Raw genomic sequence first — 21846 nt, 5'->3', positions numbered from 1 at the left:
GGTGTCTCCACATTGTCTGCCTTGGTCAGGCTGCGGACTGTTTACAAGGGCAGCTGCCTCCGCCTTGGGTCACCCGTCATCCTTAGCCCCGGCCTCCTGGGCAGTCCGGTGGCCCCCTGTGACATCCATGCCTCGAGTCTCTTGGAGGGGTCCTCCCCCTGCCCCACGGGGTGCCGCCATGGGCTGGAACGGACCAGCTGAGACCCCGGCTACCCAGATCAAAATGGATCGCTTCACAACTACGGACAATGGGGCTACGGGGGTGCGCTGCCAAAAGGGACGCACCACCGGCTTCAGACCTACCCACCATCCTGCAGGCCATCCATACCTCGCATTCCTCGGTGGAGGGGAAGATTGCGGAGATCCGGGTGGACATGACCCTCACCCAAAACACCACGGCCCGGATCACAGAGACTGAATCCCATATATCATCAGTGGAAGACGACGTTCAACAGCTTAAGGGGCAGGTGGCGCGCCTCCAGGCACACACCCAGGAGCTGCACCAGAGTGCCGAGGATGCCGAAAACAGATCGCGCTGCAACAACTTCCGCCTAGTGTGGTTCCCGGAGGGGGCAGAGCAGGGCCACCCCACTGAATTCATTGAGAAATGGCTGAGATCCTGGCTCCCAGAGGGCTCTCTCTCTCCTTGGTTCGTAATAGAAAGAGCGCACCGATCCCTTGCCCCGAGGTCCCCGTCAGGGGCACCGCCATGTCCGATCATAATGAAAATCCTCAATTATAAAGACCGCGACTCCATCTTGACCGAGGCCCGCAAGCATCAACGCCTCCCCTACGAAAATCACTCGATCCTGATCTTTCCAAACTACACTCGGGAAGTCCAGGGTCAACGCCGCTTGTTTGGAGAGGTCAAACAGAAGCTCAGAGCCCTCAATATCCAGTATCGCCTCCTCTTCCCAGGTCGTCTGCGAGTGGTGTTCGCCAACAAAACCTTGTTCTTTGACTCTCCGGTGGATGCATGGTCCTGGGCCATGGAGGAGTGTCCCATTCGGCCCCATTATCAGATTCCTCTCCAGGACGGTGGGGTGGATCTGCTTGATCGCACTGGTTAGCTAGACCAGGGCCCCAGCGCAACCGCTCACATAGGCGCCGTGGGCATAGGAGGACCCGCTCTGACTCTCCGTTGAATCCCTTCCAAGTGACTGGGCCGCCCCGGGATGGCCTCCAGACTGTGCGACGTTCCGGCTCGTCTGGCCACCTGGGCCGTGGGGGGTCCTCACCAACCTCCTCCATGCCTGATCTTCCAGACACCGACCTTTCTCGTAGCCCAACACTGCTCCGTGGCCCAGTCTGAATCCTGCTTCTGCCCGCCGGGCCTGGCTCCGCGGCCAGAGGCACGGGCCGGCTTACTCTGCTCTCTCTCTTCTTGGACTGGTTTATGGACATCCTGTCATGAGGAGGGGTCCTCCACCCCTTGTTCGATCCCAAGCATTGTAGTTTGGTTCTGTACTGTTGTTACTGTTAGGGCGACAGATGCTTCTGTTCCTGACGTATAGGGTGGGGGTAGGGCGAACGGGGGGACCGTTGTCCCATGGTTTTTGCTTTTGGTTTCTTGCTGTCCTTTTGTTTCACACCAGCACTCACAGGACGCCCCGTCTCTGGCATTAAGAGACATGATTCATGGTATCTGGGACCCAATCACGCATCCCGGCGCTAGCGCCCTGGGCCGAGCTCCACTCCAGGGCATCCCTCCACCTCGAGACAGTCCACTAGGTTGACAGTTATGTTACAGCAGGGTATATCCTTGCGCCTCCTGTCCTGGAATGTCAATGGTCTCCTTGACCGCCTCAAGGGATCGGCGGTTCTTCGATACGCGCAGCAGCAGGGGGTGGAGGTCCTGATGCTGCAAGAAACACACCTACTGGGTAACCACTGCCCTTTCTTATCGAGTTACGGGCACAACAGGGTCAGGTACTCGGGCTTCGTGCATGGGTCCCGCGGGGTTGCGATTTTGGTGCAGCACTCCCTTCCATTTGTGGCGACGCAAGTTGTCCACGACGACCAGGGCACCTTCGTGACCCTGTCGGGTTCCCTGAATGGAGTACCCCTTAACTTGGAGTCATTGTACTCTCCCCCATCACGAATGACTGCGAACCTGGCTGCCGCTTCGGGACTCCTGGCTTCCTGGCCCACTGGCCCTATCTTCCTGGGGGGTGACTTCAACGCGGTTCCCTATCCTGCGCTTGACACGACTGGGCCCTCTTCCCATGGCAGACTGGCGCATGTGAAACGCCTAACGGACTGGGCTGAATTCCTGGGTCTTTGCGATGCATGGCGTGTGTGGCACCCGCAGTGTAGACAGCTCACCCACACCACAGCTGCGCACCACACGCACACGCATATAGACACCATCTACATTCCCTGGACCAACTGCCTCCTGCTTTAAGATGTCGCTATCCTCCCTAGGGGTATATCGGACCACTCTCCGGTGCTACTCACTGTGGGTGCCCCTCCTGCCTCCATGCGTCAAACATGGAGAATGAATGCGTGTTTTCTCCAGGACAAAGACTTCCGTGAGGTGGTGGGGCAGGAGTTAAAAAAATACTTCCAGACAAACGAGGGGTCAGTGTCCTCCCCGGGCGTCTTTTGTGAGGCCGGCAAGGAAACGATACGTGGAGTTTCCAAGGGGCAACTCAAAACCCAGCGGTGCGCGCAGCTGGAGCAGCTCACCTCACGTGAAGCGCAGGCCTTGCGCCTCGAGCGATCCAACGCCCTGAACCCAGACGCCTCCGATGTGAGACTTATTGCTCACATTCGGGAGGAGATTTGCCAATTGTCGCGTGACGCAGCCAAACGTCTCTGGCGCTCTTCTGTCGCCAGAGTGTACGGGTGGAGAGACAAGAACGGCTCTCTCCTCCACAGACTAGTCACCTACCCCAGAGCGAATCGCATAATTCCCGAAATTGCAGACCAGGACGGCTCGGTGCGTTATTCCCCGGGCGGCATTGGACCAGGCTTTTGCGATGTACTATCGCCCGCTCTACACGGCCAGGATTCCCTCCCTAACCCCTACAGATTTGTTGCAGGCTGGAGTCTGTCATCTCCCTCAATTGGACTCAGCGGCTCAGGGCAATCTGGACAGTCCTATCACCCCCGCAGAAATTGGTGACGCGATTTCCCTCGTCTCGTCCGGCAAGATGCTGGGACCGGCCTCCTCCAGGAATTTTACACTCTGTATCGTGAAACATTGACTCCATATCTCGCCCAATTATTTAGGGAGGTGATAGAGAAAGGTTCCTTCCCCTTCGAAACCGACATGGCCACCATTGTGGTCCTTCCTAAATCTCAACCACCCCCGCCTCAAAGCGCGGACTATCGTCCCATCTCCCTCATCAATATAGAGCTGAAGTTGTACGCTACAATACTTGCCCAGTGTCTTAAGCCCCATTTACGTACGGTGGTCCATCCGGACCAATGTGGGTTCATGCCGGCATGTGGCACCCGTCATTGTTTGCGGAGGCTCTGCACGGCTCTGGCTTACTGTAACTTGCTCACTCCCTACCTCTCTCTCATCTTGGTAGACTTTGAGAAAGCCTTCGACTCAGTGGACTGGGGGTTCTTGGACGAGGTTCTGGCAAAGATGGGCTTTGGTCCCCACTTCCGCAGTTTCGTCCGACTACTATACGCTCGACCGAGGGCACGGGTCCTAATGAACGGTGCTCTGTCGTAACCCTTTCCAATCTGCAGGAGAATGAGGCAGTGATGCCCTCTCTCTCCACTTCTCTTTGCCCTGGTGATGGAACCCCTGGCAGCCCGGATACATTCCAGCGGGCGGGTGCAGGGCTGGGAGTGACCCAACACGGAGGTTCATAAAATCGCCCTTTACGCGGACGACGTCCTGATTTATTTGGCGAACCCTGCCAGTTCGGGCCCTCACTGCCTCCAGATCCTCCGGTCCTTTGAACAGGTGTCGGGCCTCCGGCTCAATCCTGAGAAATCGGTCTTAGTTCCCCTCCACATGTCCAGGGAGTGTTTTGATTGGCAATCCACTATATCACTCCGTCGCCAATCCTTTACTCCCTGAACTCAGCTGGGCCCTCAACGTTACCCCCCTGGTGAAGCAAGCCAAGGCGGATCTGTCAAAATGGCAGTCATTGCCGTTGAACCCCATGAGAAGAATCGCTCTGTTTAAGATGATGATTCTTCCCAAATTCCTTTACATGCTCCAAATCACCCCCATTAACTTTTCGAGAGCATGGTCCTGGGAATTTGATAGCTTGCTTTCCAAATTGCTCTGGGGAATGGTGGGTCCCGACTGGCCCTAGGCATTTGTCGGATCCCTTCCTTTGATGGGGGCTTGGGGATGACCCATCTATATTTTTATTATCTAGCCTCATGCCTGCTCTCCCTGCATGACTGGATCAACGGAGGATGGTTGGATCCGGCATACAGACTGAAACTCAGTGAATTGGACTTGTCAAACCTCCAGTCGATGATGTATGGGGCCCTTGTCCCGTCTCGCTTATCGGAAGGGACACGTTCGGTATTCCTGGCCTGGCAAGCCGCGCGGCGCCACACCGGATGGACCCGCGCGCTGACTCAGTGCACACACCTGTGGCAGGGTACCTGGCTCAGAGAAGTCAACGGGCTACAGGGCTTTCGGTCCTGAGACCTCATAGGCATTTCCCAACTAGGTGACATTTGGGTTGGCGACCACATGCGCTCCTTCCAGGACCTCCGGACTAGGCACTCCATGCATCACTCACAGTTTTACAGATAATTGCAGCTGCGCCACGCCCTTCAAGTGCACTTAACGACTGATACACAACTCCCGGATCATAGCCCTCCCGAGGCACAAATCATGCTGCGGGACCTAGGGAGAGGGGGCGTCTCCCGCATTTACCGGTCGCTCATTAACAACACTCCAACATAACTTGACCGGCTACAGGCCCAATGGGAGGAATGGGTGGGTTCCTTGAAAGAGGAAGACTGGTGCGATGCCCTTATGGCCCCCAGGACAGTTACTGCCTCCACTAGATTGCGTTTGACACAACTTTATTTCCTGCATGTTGCCTACCTGACGCCGGCGATAGTACACCGCGCGGGACTCGGACCGACCTCCTCCTGTGACAGGTACAGTTGCGAGCCAGCCGACTTCTTTCACAAGGTATGGACTTGCCCACGCCTGGCGTGCTTCTGGGGCGACATTGAGGAGGAACTCACTGAGGTGTTGGGGTGGGGGATCCCACACGACCCAAGCCCCCACTGCTGGGCATCACAGATGGGTTGGGCGGGACCAGGAACGAAAAACTCTTTTACACCACGGCAATGGTAGTGGCCAAAAGAGACAGAGCTTCTGCCTGGAAGTGTCCTGACCCTCCCTCCGTGAGGAAGTGGCGGGCCGGAGTGGACTGGTGCGCCACACAAGAGAAGACACTGTACATGGCACTTGGCTGCCTCAAGAAATATCATATGGTCTGGGGGAAGTGGTTGGGGGAATGGTCTGATTTCGATGGGGATGCTCCATTATCCGCCTTTTTGAATATGTATGTCTTTGGCCTTTGGGTTGTCCAGAATAATGCAAGTAATCCTTTGTTACTGTGGTATCATGATGATTGGCTGGTATTTCCTGTAAAATCAATTAAAATTTGTTTAGCAAAAACAAAATAGAACATTCACGATACCTGATAGATATTTCTTTAGCCCAAACAAAGTTGTCAACTATACTACTCGAAAGTTAAAATTCTAAACGTGGTGCCATCTGCGCTACACCACTGGCTTTATTTATTTCATTCTGGTTCAATGCCTCTCTGGGAAATGGTGCTAGCCTAATTAATTGTAAACGTCTGGTTTAGAAAGCCTAAGGTGATGGTTCTCTGTATTTATGCTTCTTTACTTCGATCTACCTAAAAACATTTGACTGTGGCGCTTTAGTTCATAATTAACCCTGCTGTGGTATCTTACTCAGTAAGAGAGACAAGTGTCAATATTTTAGCTATTTCTTCCACATGTGAAAGTTTTCGCCTGTTTAGCTTAAACACAGCCAAGTGGTAAACCCTTCCTTGCAGTCAGTGTTTTCATCATTATGTAAACTTGTGACAGTTGTCAATAAGCGAATCTCAGAGCATCACTTTCTCTGGATAATGTATTAGTCCTATATAGTGGCCGATAATATCCATCCAACACCTCAAGAGATCCACCATTATTGCTCTCCTGCTCTGCTTCTTAATGTAGTGCTTTTTAATTTAAAGAATTGGATAGAAGCTTGTGATTCTTGCTTAATGAAAAATGCTTACTAGACCCTCACTGCTTACTAGACCCTCAAATATATTGTACTGGACAACAGCACTGTTGTCACCACTACTTATCAGTGAAACTAAATATGATTTACCATCCTGAAATGGTTGCATTGTGGTTAGCCTTTTGGATTCCTACGTGACTAGGATAAGCCTATGAATTTAAAGCGCTTAACTTTATATGCTGAAACATTCTAAAGTAACCATACAGTATTGGACACCATATACCTTCTGCCACAAACTGTCTTTGCTAGACAATTAGGAGTGCTTATAGCTTAGAGTTGGATTACAAATCTCTACGACTTCTAAAGTGGACTGAGTGCACAATGTTGACTTTTTGTAAAATACATCATTTAGTGTATAAAATATGAATATACTTTAAGAAAAGATATATGGGATTATAGGAGACATATCATGGGCCTTGTAAATCATTTTTCATATAATGATGAAACATTTGGAATAGACAATATGCAATTCAAACTGATTCAGATTGATGCAGCTGTTTTAGTACAATAAGTAAAGTAGTTTCTTGGAAAGTATATAGTCAAGGCTGGGTTTTGCTATATTCAATTGGTGACCCTTATTCACCTTTCTAGAGTTACTAAAATTGTGTTCCCTTTTTGTATGTGTCCTGCGGCTAACCTGAGACAGATCTGGCTAGACTGCAAATTGCAAACTGATGCAATGGCAAACAAATCATATTAGACTACATCACATTTGCTGTATGACAGTGTGGCAAATGGATAATTGGGCCACTTGGGCAAGAAACAGCTCCACCCCAACTATCCTGGCAGGATGGCCCATCCTTCCAACCACAAGTCCCCTTTTGTCTCACTGTCTGAGAGAAATACACAAAGGACTACAGCTAAGCTATTCACAGTCATGTTACTCAGCCCCTGGCAGTAGGCATCAAATGGCCAGGACAGGAAAATGCCAACTTTCTAAAAGTGGTATTTTCAAAATTGTGACTTACCATACACATGTACATTAAAGATTTTCTTTAATTACAATTCATTTGTGTCCAAACATGACATTCCTACCTGTTCCTAATCAAAAGATAGCACTTATTAAATGTAATAAAAGAATCCAATGTCATCCTACGGAAGAGATAGGCCTTCCAGTAGTGAAAAAATAATTTAGGAATTTTTCACTACTATGACATGTCAAACCTAAAAACACTTGTCCTAATTTTAAAGTCAATCCACTCAGCCATGTGTGCTGTTTAAGACCTTCTTTAGGGGTGACATATGAATTAAAAAGGAAGATTTAGGCCTTGCAAAAGGTTTATTTTGCCAGTTGGAAATTGAATTTTTCATCTGCACTACAGACTGAAATGGCTGGTCTGAGACATGCTTTAAAGGCTACTTAGTGAGTGGTACAATAAGTGCTGAAGAGCTACTGGTAGCATTTAATTTACAGGCCCTGGGTACATGCACTACCATATACTAGGGACGTATAAGTAAATTGAATGTGCCAATCAGGTGTAAGCTAAAATGAGAGAGCACTTCAGCACTGTTTCAGTAGTGGTAAAGTGCACAAAGCCAACAAAAACTACATTCAGAAAACCGGAGGGGTAAAGACAAAACGTTTGGGGGAAGTTCACACCACCGATGACAGGTCTAACATTTCCGATTTATTCTTTATATTTCAAGTTTATGTGGTGCACAATGATCCCTACTTTCCCACTGATGTCTAGAACATCAGTATGAAAAATGTCATGTTGGCAAACTATGTCAAGTTAGCAAATGCAGGATTGACAGTTAATAAAATAACTGTTTAAATTCTTTCTAAATTGATTTGGGTTTGGAAGGATCTGAAATGTGATCTAAGTTAATGCCAAGGTGTGTGAAGTAGAAGCTCGGCCCCATCCTTATGAAACATGAGATATGGATATGCTGTGCCACATGCCTCAATGAAGAAACACTAACCCATGTGCCAGAACTGATAAGAGAATTGGCCGCATATACTCACATTTCACACATTATCTGAAATATATGCATTCAACGAGCTGCTGTATAAATTGGGATAATAATGTTTGGCTCTGATCCAAAAGCATACCAGTCAGGGAATACATGGAATAATCTTCCTTTACACAATATAATTTATCTTAATAAAATGGTAAATATCCAATAAGTATTCTGCTAAAACCTTAATCTGCTGGGCAAACTAGAAGGCAATAGATTATAACTCGTGTCCAAGCGGATAGCTATTTGTTTGGCCCTCTACTTTCTAGCTTGTTGCCTGGGAAGTCCAAAATCACTCAGGGTGTAGAGAATGCTTCAGCAATTAATTTCATTGCTTAAGAGGGTACCCTCATGCACAATTCTACACACACAGCTTGGAAATACCCACTAGTGCACTGCACGCACACACATGAAATTTTAAAAGATGGTTACCATTACTGTTGGTATATTAAATAAACACCATACAAAATACACTTCATGGAGACAGAAGTACAGAGATACAAAAATGTATCCAAAAAGATGAAGATTTCAGAACACAGTGCTGTATTACAAACTTAAGTAAACTAATATAACAATTAAACATTTCCTTAATGACATACATTACCTTAAATACTTTTGGGTAAGCAATTATCACCAATAATATGTGTATGCATGGCATCCCACATTAAAAGGCCGGTATGGGTGAGAAATCTCCACTTTTCCATGCACAAAGGCAATATGAAGCAACTCATAGCCAGTCTTTACATATGCTTCAAGCTATTGCTTCCACTATGTCCCATACTGAAGCCGTATCCAAAAAGAATACGACACGCTGCCTCTGTACCGCATTGTCCACATTCAGCAATGAACTAATAGTGTCTATAACAAATGGCATCATGGAAGGATATCAACAGTTGAACCATCTTAGCTCTGCTGCAATATTTTAAGTATTGTGAAATAAATCTTATGGTTGATTTTATACCTTCCGATAGCTTCGAACTGCATAAATTCAGTCAAAGCTGTCCTGATATTCTATTCCTCTGGTCTAAGGTAGAGAATAATGTTATCTGTGAATAGTTTTAATTTGGGCATTCTTTCCAAGGGTGCTTGTATCTGCATATTAGTCCTAATTTTTGCAGCAAGAGGTTCTATAAAAAATACGAATAAAGCAGGGGATAGGGGCATCCCTGACGGGTTCCTCGCCTTATGTCGACTCTTCCTGCTAACTGAGAATTTATAATAACTGGGCCTGAGTCCCTTGATAGCCCCTTGATATAGATTTGCCAACATTTGTGTTATTTACGTTGGGAATCCAACCTTTGTAAGGACTGAAAAAAAAGCTTCTCAATTAACTAGGTCAAATGCTTTTTCGGCATTGACCGTCATTATAAGGACAGGTAGTTTGTTTGAATTAAAAAAATCATGCGCTTGGACAAGGAACCCAGTATTTGATGACATATATCTGCCTGAGACAAACCCCGTCTGATCTTTATGGATAACCTTCTGAGCTATTGGGGAGAAACGATTTGCCCAGATTTTCATTACAATGTTATAATCAACATTCAACAGACGATTGGTCTGTACGAGTTGGCTTTTTTAGGGCACTTATCTTTTTTAACAAATGTACTATCGTTGACTCCTTAAAAAAGAGGGAACTTCGCCTCCCACTCTTATGAAATTGAATAGCTCCAACAAAAAGGGTGTTAATTCTTCTGAAAATGCCTTGTAAAACTCTGTGGTTAGGCCTTAATTTCCTGAGACCTTGTCACCCGGCATTGAAGCCAGGGCCCCCTTGTTTTCGCTTAGGGTGATTTCAGCACATATTTCATCTCCCTGATCAACTGTCATAAGCGGAATATTAAATTCTCCCAAATATTGGGTTATTGCCTCGTTTGAAACCATAAACGTAGTTGAATAAAGCTTGCGATAATGTTTCAAAAATATTTGTGACATTTTTTCCTTATCCAAAATAAAATCCTGACTCTGGTTCTATCAGTTCTGAAATTATCATAGACTTCTGCTTGGTTTTGCTTGACCAGGTCATGAGTTTTCCCACTAACTGACTCTCCTCGTACACATGCTGCTGGTACGTCCGGGAGCTGGTTATTTCTTCGAGAGTAAAATAAAATTCCCTTAACTGTTTAGTTCTGATGAATTGTTGCTCCAATTCAGAATGCTCCCCCCTGCTACTGTCCCTCTGCTTTAAAGAAAGATCCACAGCTTGTTGTAATTTAGTTATTTGCTGCCTCCGTATCTTAGATTGAAATGCCCAAAAGGCCATCATCTGGCCCCTTACTGTAGCCTTTAAGGCCCCCTATCGATAAAAGAGTCCCCGTACCCTTATTCTCCCGAAAGAATGTCTTAATCCATTCTTTCATACCTTCTAGCCATTTAGGGTTCGTAAGGAGGAGCCGATCCATCTGCCACCTGGATCTCTCCCGCCTCTCCGCCTCTATTCTCATTTCAATATTAACCAAAGAGTGATCTGAAAAGAAGTTGGCTCTAATTTCAGCTTTAACACAACTAATATAACGAGGGATTAAAAAGAAAATCAATACGTGAAGCTTTCTTAGACTGCTGGGAGTAACAAGTGAACTGTATATCACCTGAATGCAGCTCACGCCATGGATCTATAAAAAGATAATCCTGTTTCATGGAGCATATTATCCTTTTTGTCCTTAGTTTTAACAGTTTTTTCCCTTTATTGGAGGTATCATTTTTCAGCTCGTGAATGAAATTTAAATCTCCTCCTATCACTATCAGGCCCTCCTCATCTCTAACCAGCTCATTGATCTTTATAAGGGCTGTTGGATCATCGTTAATTGGTGCATAATAATTTACAAAATTAAACAGTGCCCCATTAACCTTAGCAGTGACCCAGATCCACCTCCCTTTAAGTTCTCTTGTTACTTGATGTATCTCACAGTTCGTTCCTTGACTAAAATAAATAACTACCCCCCTGACTGCTAGCCCTGTCGCAGCAAAGCAGGCTCTAGAATAGTATTTAGGTATAAAGAGTTTGGGTGTATTTGTTTTCAGATGGGTCTCCTGAAGATACAAATTCTGGGGAGAAAAAGAAGTAAGCCATCTAATCAGCCCTCCATATTTTTTCCTATTAGATATTCCATTAACATTTATCGATACTACCCTTAGATTAGAATCCATATTGGATCGAAAAAACTAAAGTCATACCAATTGTAGCCCTTTGTTTCTCCCCTACACATTGATCTACTCCCGTAGTTACATTAATAACTAAGGTTTCTTCTCTAATTCTGCTCACTTTTTTTTATAATTACCTCCCAACACCCTCTACCCTGTGCCCTGCCTCCCCCTCAACCCTCACCACCTTCCTGTGACCCTTCCTACCCCTGGCAGAAGGGAAATAGCCCACCTTACCCCCTGCCTCCCCTCTTTGGGAAACCCCTAAGTCAGGTGCCATTTTGTTGCACCCTAGTGTGACCCACTACCCTACCCCGCCCCATGGATAAAAGACAAAAACAGCAAAAAAACGATTTCCTTCGTGCCGGACAGTTCAAGCTCTTTACTTTTCCGAAGGGATTTTCTGCAATAGTTCCTGTGCTTCATCAAGACTTGTAAACAAGTGAAACTGGCCTTGAACCAAAACTCGCAATTTTGATTGTTGAGAAATGGCCGCTTGAGCACCCTGTGCTTTAAACTAGTAGAGAAGCTTAATGAACTCCTTCCGACGACATGCCACTGCTGCACTCATATCCGTGAAGATGCGGCAACTAGGAACTTCCCGAGTGGAGAATTGTTTCTTCTGAATTGCTCTGGTCAAAATCTGCTCCTTCAGTCGATAGTCCGCAAAATTGACCTAAATTGTTCTGGGTAGTTTTGAATTGGGGAATGTCTGTGCTGGGACTCTGTGTGTAATCGTAAGGTCACCAGAAAACTCGTGGAGCACATTTTTTTTGATGAAGGATTCGACCCACTGGAGTGTTTGTGACCCTTCACAGCCTTCAGGGACCCCTACTAACCACAGATTTGACCGACGAGAATGGTTCTTCAACTCTTCTAGCTTAGTTTCCAGTAAGTTTTTCTGTTTCATATCTATTGAGGCCTGCTGCTGCATTGAGGTCATCTGGTCTTCCAGGAGAGAGATCCTTGATTCAGCATCTTGGAGTCTTGCCGGATAAGAACCGACTACTACTTCAATTTTAGATAGGCGTGCCTGAAGTGCTGCTATCTCGGTTGCTTGCGTAGCTTTAATCTCCCTTATCTCATCAAGGATAAGACTTAACATAGCTTTTATATCACACTGAAAGCTTGACCCAGTCTCTAAAAGCTGACCAACACATTGATCCACTGATCCTGCCCGTGGTTGTTGACTTGTTGGTAAGTTTCTATCCGCCACAACAGTTGACGATGACGATGAAGGACGCACTAAAGGTCTAAAAAGCAAAGGGAGTTCCTGAGCAGTCGACGCAAGACATGGTTGAGCCTGCTCATCATGTTCTGCAACTTGATGTAATAGAAGGAGTGGAGGCTGAGGGGGGAGTGAAGGCACTTTTGATTTCAGAAATAACGAATATTCCTTAACTTTACTCTGAGGTGCACTGGAGGTGTTTTCCTGAGTGCTCTCCTGGTTCGCCGTTGCATCTTGATTCAATGCCGGTGAGCTATTAATCAAGCTTTCTCCCAACCTGGGTGAGCCAGATGATGCACAATGTTGTTCATCAGCCCTGGCTGGAATTTTCCGCCCTCTCCTGATTAGTGGCCCCTTGCCTCCCTACACCATGCTCCACGACATCCTCTTCAGAACTGATGGGGCTAGCAATTGGGACTGACCCCCGGCACGCTTTTTGCATGCGCTCAGCTCTTGCCGTCGCAGAGGCAATCTTCATCTGTGTTGTTCAAATTTTAGACTTATGCGCCATATTTGAATCTGGTTGAGCCAGTGCGTTAGTAATTTTTATATGTTTCCCCAACCTGGTAAAAATAATGTTTCTAAAACTAAGCCCAACACAGCACAGCCTAATTCCCAAACAAAATAATAAAAAAAGTTTGTTTTTTCCAGCCGTTCTACCCTTTCTTTTCCTCCTTTCTCCCCTCCTGTTCAGCTTTTCAGCTATTTTTTCCCCTCCTTCTTATGATAGCTTCTTAGAAAAAGCCCCAATAAGGTCGGTCACATCCTAAAAAGGGTGAAAGAATCCAACTCCCTCGAGTTTTTACTGCTTACTTCTTTGTTAGAGGCACAGAGGTGCAGCTGTATCTAATTTAGCTGTATTTAATTTTCAGCCTACACTCTCTCAACTCTTACCGTCTGTAATTGATGCCTTGCACGCCACAACCTGCCTTTGAATCCAAGAAGTGCTGTCCTTCGCTGCACTCCCAGCAGCGGATTCCCAAGTACAGCTTCCAAACGTGCCCCCTCTGCCTCCTACCACAGAGGAAGCCCGGTGTGTGCCCAGCATGCGTTGAAGGAGCCAGGGAGCAACGAGCAAACTGAGCCCATGCAGAGCAATCCCAACCGCGGTGCACTTTCTCAGAGCAAAACAGAAACGGCAGCAACAACCAGCCTCGTACAGCCCACAGGTCCACGGTCTACGGTCAGCAGATTCACCAACGCGTGGCGGGGTAATGGTCAGCTGAGGCTACGCACAGGCGGGATTCGCCATAGTCTCCCGAAAACCTCAATGGACCCTTTCCCATTGAGCTAACTCATAACAAAACGGAAATTTTATTAGTCAATGCAAGTAGTCAAATTCTGCCTGAGTTTCTGCAACAGCAAGCCCAATCTCCTGCTCCTATCCGTTATTTAGGGATTTATGTTTCAAATAGATATGAGGAACTTTTTAAATTGAATTATTTAGCAATAACCTCCAAGATTAGAAATGTATTAGATAGATGGACTCTTCTTCCACTTACAAGTATCGGTAGGGTAGCTCTTATAAAAATGTCCATCCTACCATTATTAACATTTCTATTCTCGAATGTTCTCATAAAAATTTATTTTGCATATTTTTTTAACAGTTGGAAGTTTATTGGAATTTATTTGCAAAAAAAAAGCATCACGAGTGAGACTCCCAGTGCATCAACTCAATATCAAACAAGGAGGTTGGCACTTCCAGAGATACGAACTTACTATGAAGCAACTTTTGTGGATTTAATGGCTAGAATGTTAGATGGTAAGGAAGCGTTGGATAGTTTCTGTGGATAAGATGGTGCAGGAAGCAGAAACAAAACTGACAAACTTCCGAAAAAGACTTGTTATAAGACACTACAGGGGTTTGGGGAAAGAATACGTTCATTTTATCATACAATGGCTAATACAGGGGGATTTGAGTTTTTGGAACTTGCGGAGTGTAAAACACTGGGCCCTTATATTAGAAATAATCAGATACGCTTTTGGGAAAGTAAAGGCTTCAAGGAATTAGCTCATTTTGTGGTTGGTGGGAGTTGTATAAAGTGGCAGGAGACTCAAGCTAGATGGGAACCAGCTGTAATTTGTATTTTTTTGGCTTTCTCCAGATTACTCAATTTGTGAAGAAATTCTGTTTTCCATTGAGTATTGCTTCAGCCTCCCTATTACCGGCCCTTTTTAGAGCTAAACTAAGGGGTGTCGGAAATTGGTATAGATTATTACGAGATCGAATGGAAAGCCCTGTAGTAACAAGGTTTCTAGATAAAATCTCCTAAGAAACTCAATGTACTTTTTCAGAATTAGAGTGGCAGAAGATTTCATTGCATGGTAATAAAACATTAAGAGCTGCTAATTTTGAAAGAATGGCATTTTTATCACGTTGGATGTCCTATTATACAAGAGGACCTTGCATAAGATGTATCCAGAGGTAGTGGAAAAGTGCTTTCGTTGTCAACAAATGGGGCTGAGGGACTTGATACATATTTTCTTTACATGTCCGTCTTTAACCCAGTTTTGGGAGGAAGTGTTCTCCGCTTTTAATGAACGTCTACAGAGAAAACTAAAACCAGAGTCAGAAATCGCATTGTTTGGGTTTAAAGGCAAAGTTTGAATACTCCAATCTCCAAAGGAGAGAAAGCATTCATAGCGATTTCCTTGATCCTTCAGAACTGGAGGACAGCGTAAATCCCAACCCACCAAGATTGGTATAGAAAAATGCAACGTACTAACATTTTCGAGGAAGCATATGCAAAAAGGGTAGGAACTACTGGGAAATTTTTGGAAGTTTGGAAATTTATGGACAAGATTGAACGTAAAAGGCTCAGTGTTTTAGATCAAAGTGGGATGAGTAACGTCGGTTAGCGGTTTAATGATGTTTTAGTATGTAAAAGCTGCTATGCACTGTATTTTATTCTATGTATTTAGAACGGATGAGGGACTAGTACTCCCCCTTAGAAAGTCTGAGTATAACAACTTGATTATGGTAAAATGGTTTTGCACTGCACTTTATTATTCATTATTTGCACATTGCACATTTTGATAGATGCATGATAAATATCTGTAGGCGATGAGGAAGGAGGGAAATGGATTCTAGCTATAACTTGAGATGATATATTGAATATTAATTGTAGAAAGGAATAATAACTGCTTGTATTGTCAAAATGTACAAGTTACTTACCTTCGGTAACGATGTATCTGGTAGAGACGATTCTAGCCGCAGATTCCTTAACGTAGAATTATCCACCTGGTGTGAGACTGGACCCGGAAAACTTTCTTGCCCAGCATCTCTGCACGCCGGGGGCGGCACCTCGCGACTCCGCCCGATGTACTCCGCGGGCGTGACGTCAGCGAGGCCACATAAGGTCCCACCCCAAGACTTTTTCCGCGCCACAACGTGGAGCCATCACACAAAACTGAGAAGAGCATGGGAACAGTGTGCGAAAAAACCAGATAACAAATTAGAGAGAACAAATTAGAGAAAACAAAAGGTGAGAAACATCACCAGACGGCACCAAGCACCAGAAGGCGATAACAGCAGGCCAGAGCAGAGCACCACTCGGAGGAACAACTGTGCAAGCCAAGGCGAAAACACCAAGTGGCAGTAAAGCACCAGAAGACCAGAGCAGCGAAGCCATAGTAAGAAAAGCACAAAGCACCACTCCGCGGAACCACCTTGCAAGCCAAGGCAAGAGCCATCCTGGAGGCACAAGCATGTGAAAATGCCGTGGCAGCAAGAGAGAGAGATAGAGAGAGACCGCAAGCACAACCACAAAGGGAAGGGTCACATGCCCGGAACAGAGGAGCAACAGCAAGTCATCCCCAGACTACACAGCCAAGGATGGCCATACCTTCGGAAAGGAGCAGGAAGTCAAAGGACTGTAAATCCATCCGCAGACCACAGCGTCAAGGAGGGTCATAACCCCTGAATGGATCTGGAGGTCAAAGGACAGGTAACCCATCCGCAGACTACACTGTCAAGGAGGGCCACAACCCCTGAAAGGAGTAGGAGGCCAAAGGACAGGTAAAAGAACCCCTAACGAAGAAGACGGGTAGGGAACCAGAAACACTAATCTACAGAGGGAGGAGCAAAAGCAGACCCTCACGCTGGAGAGAAACCAGCTAAAGGGAAGCCTGACCAGAAGAAAACGAAGACAAGCAACCCAGAGGGAGGCGACTGCAGAAACCCAATCAGAGGGTTCTCGCAGAACGGGGAGGAAGGGCGGGTTGTGAAGGAATCTGCGGCTAGAATTGTCTCTACCAGATACATTGTTACTGAAGGTAAGTAACTTGTACATCTGATAGAGACTACTAGCCGCAGATTCCATAACGTAGAATAGATACACATGCCATACCCAGAAGGGAGGAGGGCTTGCGAGAGAACCCCCCCACCCAGAGAGACACAGAGCCCCATCAGGGGACATGTCACAGGAACAAGAAGGGAAAGGCCAGCATATCCTAAGCCCCACCAAGGGAGACTGCCCAACACCGCGCAGGGGCAGACAGCACCCGAAAAGCCTCAAGGAACACAAGGACCACCTCAACCCCTAGGGAGAAGAGGTAGAACCAGAGGCAGGGTCCCCCTGAAGAAACACAGACACAGTGACAGAAGAGAGCTGAACAAACCCCAGCCATAAGCAGCGGACAAGGCAGGGATGGCTCCACCCCCAAAAGTGCAGACGGAAGAAGAAAGGCACAAGAGAACACATCAAAGGCCACAATGGTGTAGCAGAACAAACAGGCCTGCACTGGCATGACAGCCAGCAGCAGAGAACACCACTGAACAGTGAATCCAGGACCAACTAGACATCAGCCGAAAGGCAGAGGCCAGGAGGGGCCAAGAAGGGTCAGGACACGCCCCACGAGAGGGGCCTGCACACACTGACCCCCGAATGAAGAGGAACTAGGAGAAAGAAAGAAGAAGAAGAAGAAGAACAGAAGCGCAAAACCGTGACTACGGAAGGCCGTAGACAGCAGGCCTGACCAGGCCCGCGACACAGCGATCTAGGAGAAGGAAGGCCAAGGGCGCAACGCAAGCCACTCCAAAACCACCAGCAGGAAAATCGTACTCGCCACAAAACGTGACGCCACGGAGATCAGAAGTCCGAAGGACGACTACACCTCCCCAGCACAAGATAAAGCTATATAATAGCTACCATTACCCCACCTAGGTTATGTTACGTCCCAGAACATGGTAACCCTCGTAGGAAAAAGTTTCCGCACCAGAGGACAAACAGAAGACCCTGCGGAGAAAAAACTGCAGATGGCTTGTCAATCAGCCAATAATGAAAAGAGAGAAGGCCTAAACTCGGGGCCTATCTGGCTCACTAACAGTCAAAACCACAAGTCAAAAAAGGGTGCCGGACCAGCAGCCAACAGCACCAAAGTCCCAACAAAAGGACCTGAAGGCACATGAACCACACAGAACACACAACCGGAGCTACTCGGTACAAGGCCCCAGTACAACAACGGAAGAACACCTCCCTAACACAGACCGACTCACAGGTCACTGAGGAGGATGAGGAGGAGGATGAGGAGGAGGAGGAGGGCGAAGCCCCACAAGAAACCTCTGAATGGCAGAATCAACAGGGGCGTGGAACAAAAGAGTGCCATCAAAAGGAAGGTCCACCAACCGTTCCCTCACGTTCTCCGGGAACACAGTATCCCGGAGTCAGGCATGGCGACGAAGGGCCTCAGAAGTAGCCATGGTATGACCAAGCACCTCCGAAACGTCCAGAGCCGAGCGAAGAATAAAGGACACCAGCTCCCGGCCTTCCAACACATGGTGCCTCAGATCAACACAGGCACCCTCCTGAGAAGCGGCAGACATAAGGGACTCCGCCGAGTCCCACAAGCAAGTAGTGGCCCTTGCCAAAACACAAAGAGTATTAAGGGCCTGCAAAGCTGCATTGGTGGAGGTGAAGATATTGCGCCCCCAGGAATCCAACCAGCGGGCCTCACGCGACGGAGGGGACAACACTGATGGCAGGGAGGGAAAGGCAGTCTGCAAAAGAGGGCCCCTGGTAGAGGGGTAGAGGGAAAGACAGACAGGGTCATGCGGTGCAGGACGGTGGCGGTGCAGAAGTGGCTGGCGCACCGGGTCCCCCGTGGCGGGCTGCCCCCAAAAGAGACGTGTGAAGCGAAGCCTCAAAGAGAAGAAGCAGCTCCCTACCCCCATAACCCTGATGGAGGACTTCCAGAAGATGATCTGTGGGGAAATGGGCAGCTAGATCGCCCATGCGCAAGATCCCCGCCATCGTGGAAACAGCCTGAGCAAAAGCAGCACCGGCCTCCGTAGGGCCCCGTGGAGGGGAAAGCAGTTCCTCGGTGGGCGACGGCTGCAAACTAAGGCGGCCGTACCCCAGGCCAATCGGAGGAAGGAAAGGCCAAGTCCGAAAAGGAGGAGGAGGAGGAGGAGGGGTGGCCGAGGAATGGGGAACCTGAGGACCTTCCGGTGAAGACTGCGGGCGGGGCAACGCCGATGAGCCGTCTTTGGAAGACGCCGGGGAAAAATCCACGATGTGGTGGCCCTTCTCCAGAGAAGACGAGGCCAACAAGCGCCAAACCTCTGGGGAAGAGGCAGCATCCGAAGACAACTCAATGACCCGACGCTGGGCCGGCGCCGTAGAGTCCGCGACCGGTTTCAGGTCAATGTCGACCGGTGCCGAAAGGGACTCCGGAACGACCTCCGCCACAACTCACGACGCAGGAGACCGGAGCCGGGTCGGAGCCAGGGCAGCTAAGGAACGGTGCCGAAAAGGCGTCGACTCGACATCCGACGATGCAGCCGCCTGCGTGGCCTGAGCCGCATCACCTCGGCCTCAGACAAGGCCGCTGCCTGCCCAGACGACCGAGGGGGTCTCGAGGACACGCCCAGAGCCCCGGCAACCTCCCGCGAAACCACAGGGACACCCGGTTTGTGGCGAGGTAGAGGTGCCGTGGTCCGAAGGAGGGAACCCCGAAGGGCCGCACCCCAACAGCCCGACATCCTCTGAACCTGGATCCAAAACCGTTGGCACCGGGGCTGGAGCCGCCGGCGATGCCGCAGGAGCCCCAGCACGCAGCAAGGGACCCGCAGACGTCCCAGGAAGTGAAGGAGGAGATGGAAGAGCCAAAGAGGCCTGCAAGGCCGCTGCATAGGCCTCCATCTGGGCTCTGGCTGCCCCCGTGCCAGGGCACGGCGGATAGGATGGCGACGCGTGGGGCCGCACCACCTGCGGAGAACCCATGCCCCCATCAGGCCGGAGACCGGGCCTCGGGACAAACTGCGACACTTACCAACAGGTGAGCGATGCCCTTGCGGCCTGGGAGAGGGACGATGTCGGAGACGAAGGTGGCGGTTCTTGAAGCCATCCGTGGGGGACTAACCTGGCGACCATGCCGACCTGGACATGCGTGCCGACAGGAGCTTCATCCGGCGCTCCCGCTGGGACTTTGGCTTCATCTGCTGACACGCCTCACAATCCATGGAGTTGTGGTGCTCCCCCAAACACCACATACAGCTGAGGTGAGGGTCCATCGCCAACATCTGGCGCGCGCAAGACAAGCACGTTTGAAAGCCCGAAGGCATTCGCACACTGTACCCAAGAAAAACAAGAAAAGAAGGCCTGAATAGGCCAGAACACGCGAAAAAGAAGAAAACTGACGTCGGCGCGCCGGGGTGGGGCTTATGTGGCCTCGCTGACGTCACACCCGCGGAGGACGTCGGGACGGAGTCGCGAGGTGCCGCCCCCGGCGTGCAGAAATGCTGGGCAAGAAAGTTTTCCGGGTGCAGTCTCACGCCTGGGGATAATGCTACGTTAAGGAATCTGCGGCTAGTAGTCTCTATCAGATTCCTCATTGTAAAGTGTGAATTCTGCTCACAAAAAAAAAAAAAAAGAAATCTTATATGCACTAACTTGCATTGTTCACTCAGGTGATATGAATAACTATGCAACACATAGAGAACTTGCAATGCTCTTCGTTAACAAGGGTTTTGTCCTTTTACTGTGCTACCCTTGTTTTACATTTGGTAACCCATTTTTATGACCTTTAATGGTGCAATATTATATGAAATCATACAATAATAAGGATGTTCATTCACTGACCTCTTTGCATTTGGTGCAGGTCTAAACATAGCAAGGATTGGCTGGAAGAAGGAAAGAATCATAACAATACATCCTAGGACAGGATGGGCACCCTGTGGGGAAACAGAATGCATTGTAAACATATTTTTGCTTGTACTATGAAGATAGCATTCTTAATTATCTACAGTTTTTGTGTGGTCTTAAAGAAGGCTAATTGCATTGTTAAAATAGCCTGGAAATGCATACTTGTACAGCATACTCAGATAACCTTAGATATTGCATGGCAAGGTTTTCACTGGTGATCACTACCATTAAACTAGGCCTTGGGTCCTCATGTAGTTGCTGGTGCTAAATACAGCAGTAACGGCCTCACTGCGATTATGTAGGAAAATAGATAGTTAAACTGTGGGAGAAAGAGACTGTAGTTTCAATGTCAAAACAATCCAATTTCTACTATGTAAACAGGTTTCTGAGGGAAATACCTGGCTCACCATTGGTAGGATGGTGCAAGACACATAGAAAATTAAACATTGTACTTGAACGGCAGCATTACAGGTGGTACATAAACAAGTTGGACTTCTCATACCAATTTTGTACAAAGAAATAAAATTTCATGATGAAAATTACACTAAAAAGTGGAAAATGGTGTGTAGGGATCAGCTGCTAGTTAAAAAGGTTCCAATGGAAAGAACAAAAGTTATACATTTGAGCCTCCTTGAGGCTGACAGGCAATGGAGCAAAGTCACATACAGGCTGTTTGTTCACCACGTCAAATTTAAGGGAGCACCAGTCTACCAACTGGCAGCCTCTGAAAAATATAAATACCTATAGATCAGGCACGCTCTCTATGCACACAGGGACAATACTGGAGGAGGCGACTTCCCTAGAGGAGAGCCTGCTGCTGGATCCCCCCAAGGAAAAGAGCAATTTCCCTTGGCTGCAGGAAAATACTTAGTAACTCCCCTGACGTTCTCCAGAAGGTAAAGACAGACTGGGAACAAGAAGTGGGTGACTTTGAAGAGGATAAATGGGAAGAAGCCTCTATGTGAAATCACTATAAAGCAGGTGTTCTCCTTCTGCAACTCTGCCTCCTCCACAAATCTCTGTACTGAAAAACACTCCTACACAAGATAGGGAGGTGCATCACTGGGCAATGCCTACAGGAAGGCAACCAACATGGCTCCTTCTTCCATATTATCTAG

At 47.8% G+C, this 21846-nt stretch overlaps 1 protein-coding gene across 2 annotated transcripts in view; it reads right to left on the bottom strand.

The window, feature by feature from the left end:
- The window catches only part of LOC146834490 (ferric reductase 1-like), a 439656-nt gene that overhangs the window by 46079 nt on the left and 371731 nt on the right, over nt 1-21846 (bottom strand). For both annotated transcript variants that reach the window (XR_014960631.1, XM_085601878.1), the window contains exon 14: nt 20666-20757. Coding sequence is in view for 1 of the 2 variants with exons in the window: in XM_085601878.1 (XP_085458004.1) it covers nt 20666-20757 (92 nt within the window). In the remaining variant the exon portion in view is untranslated. The remainder of the gene's footprint in view (nt 1-20665; nt 20758-21846) is intronic.

This window comes from Triturus cristatus, chromosome 4_2 (assembly GCF_964204655.1).
Source record: "Triturus cristatus chromosome 4_2, aTriCri1.1, whole genome shotgun sequence".
In the NCBI taxonomy this organism is placed as follows: domain Eukaryota; kingdom Metazoa; phylum Chordata; class Amphibia; order Caudata; family Salamandridae; genus Triturus; species Triturus cristatus.
This window is presented reverse-complemented; position numbering and strand designations above follow the sequence as displayed.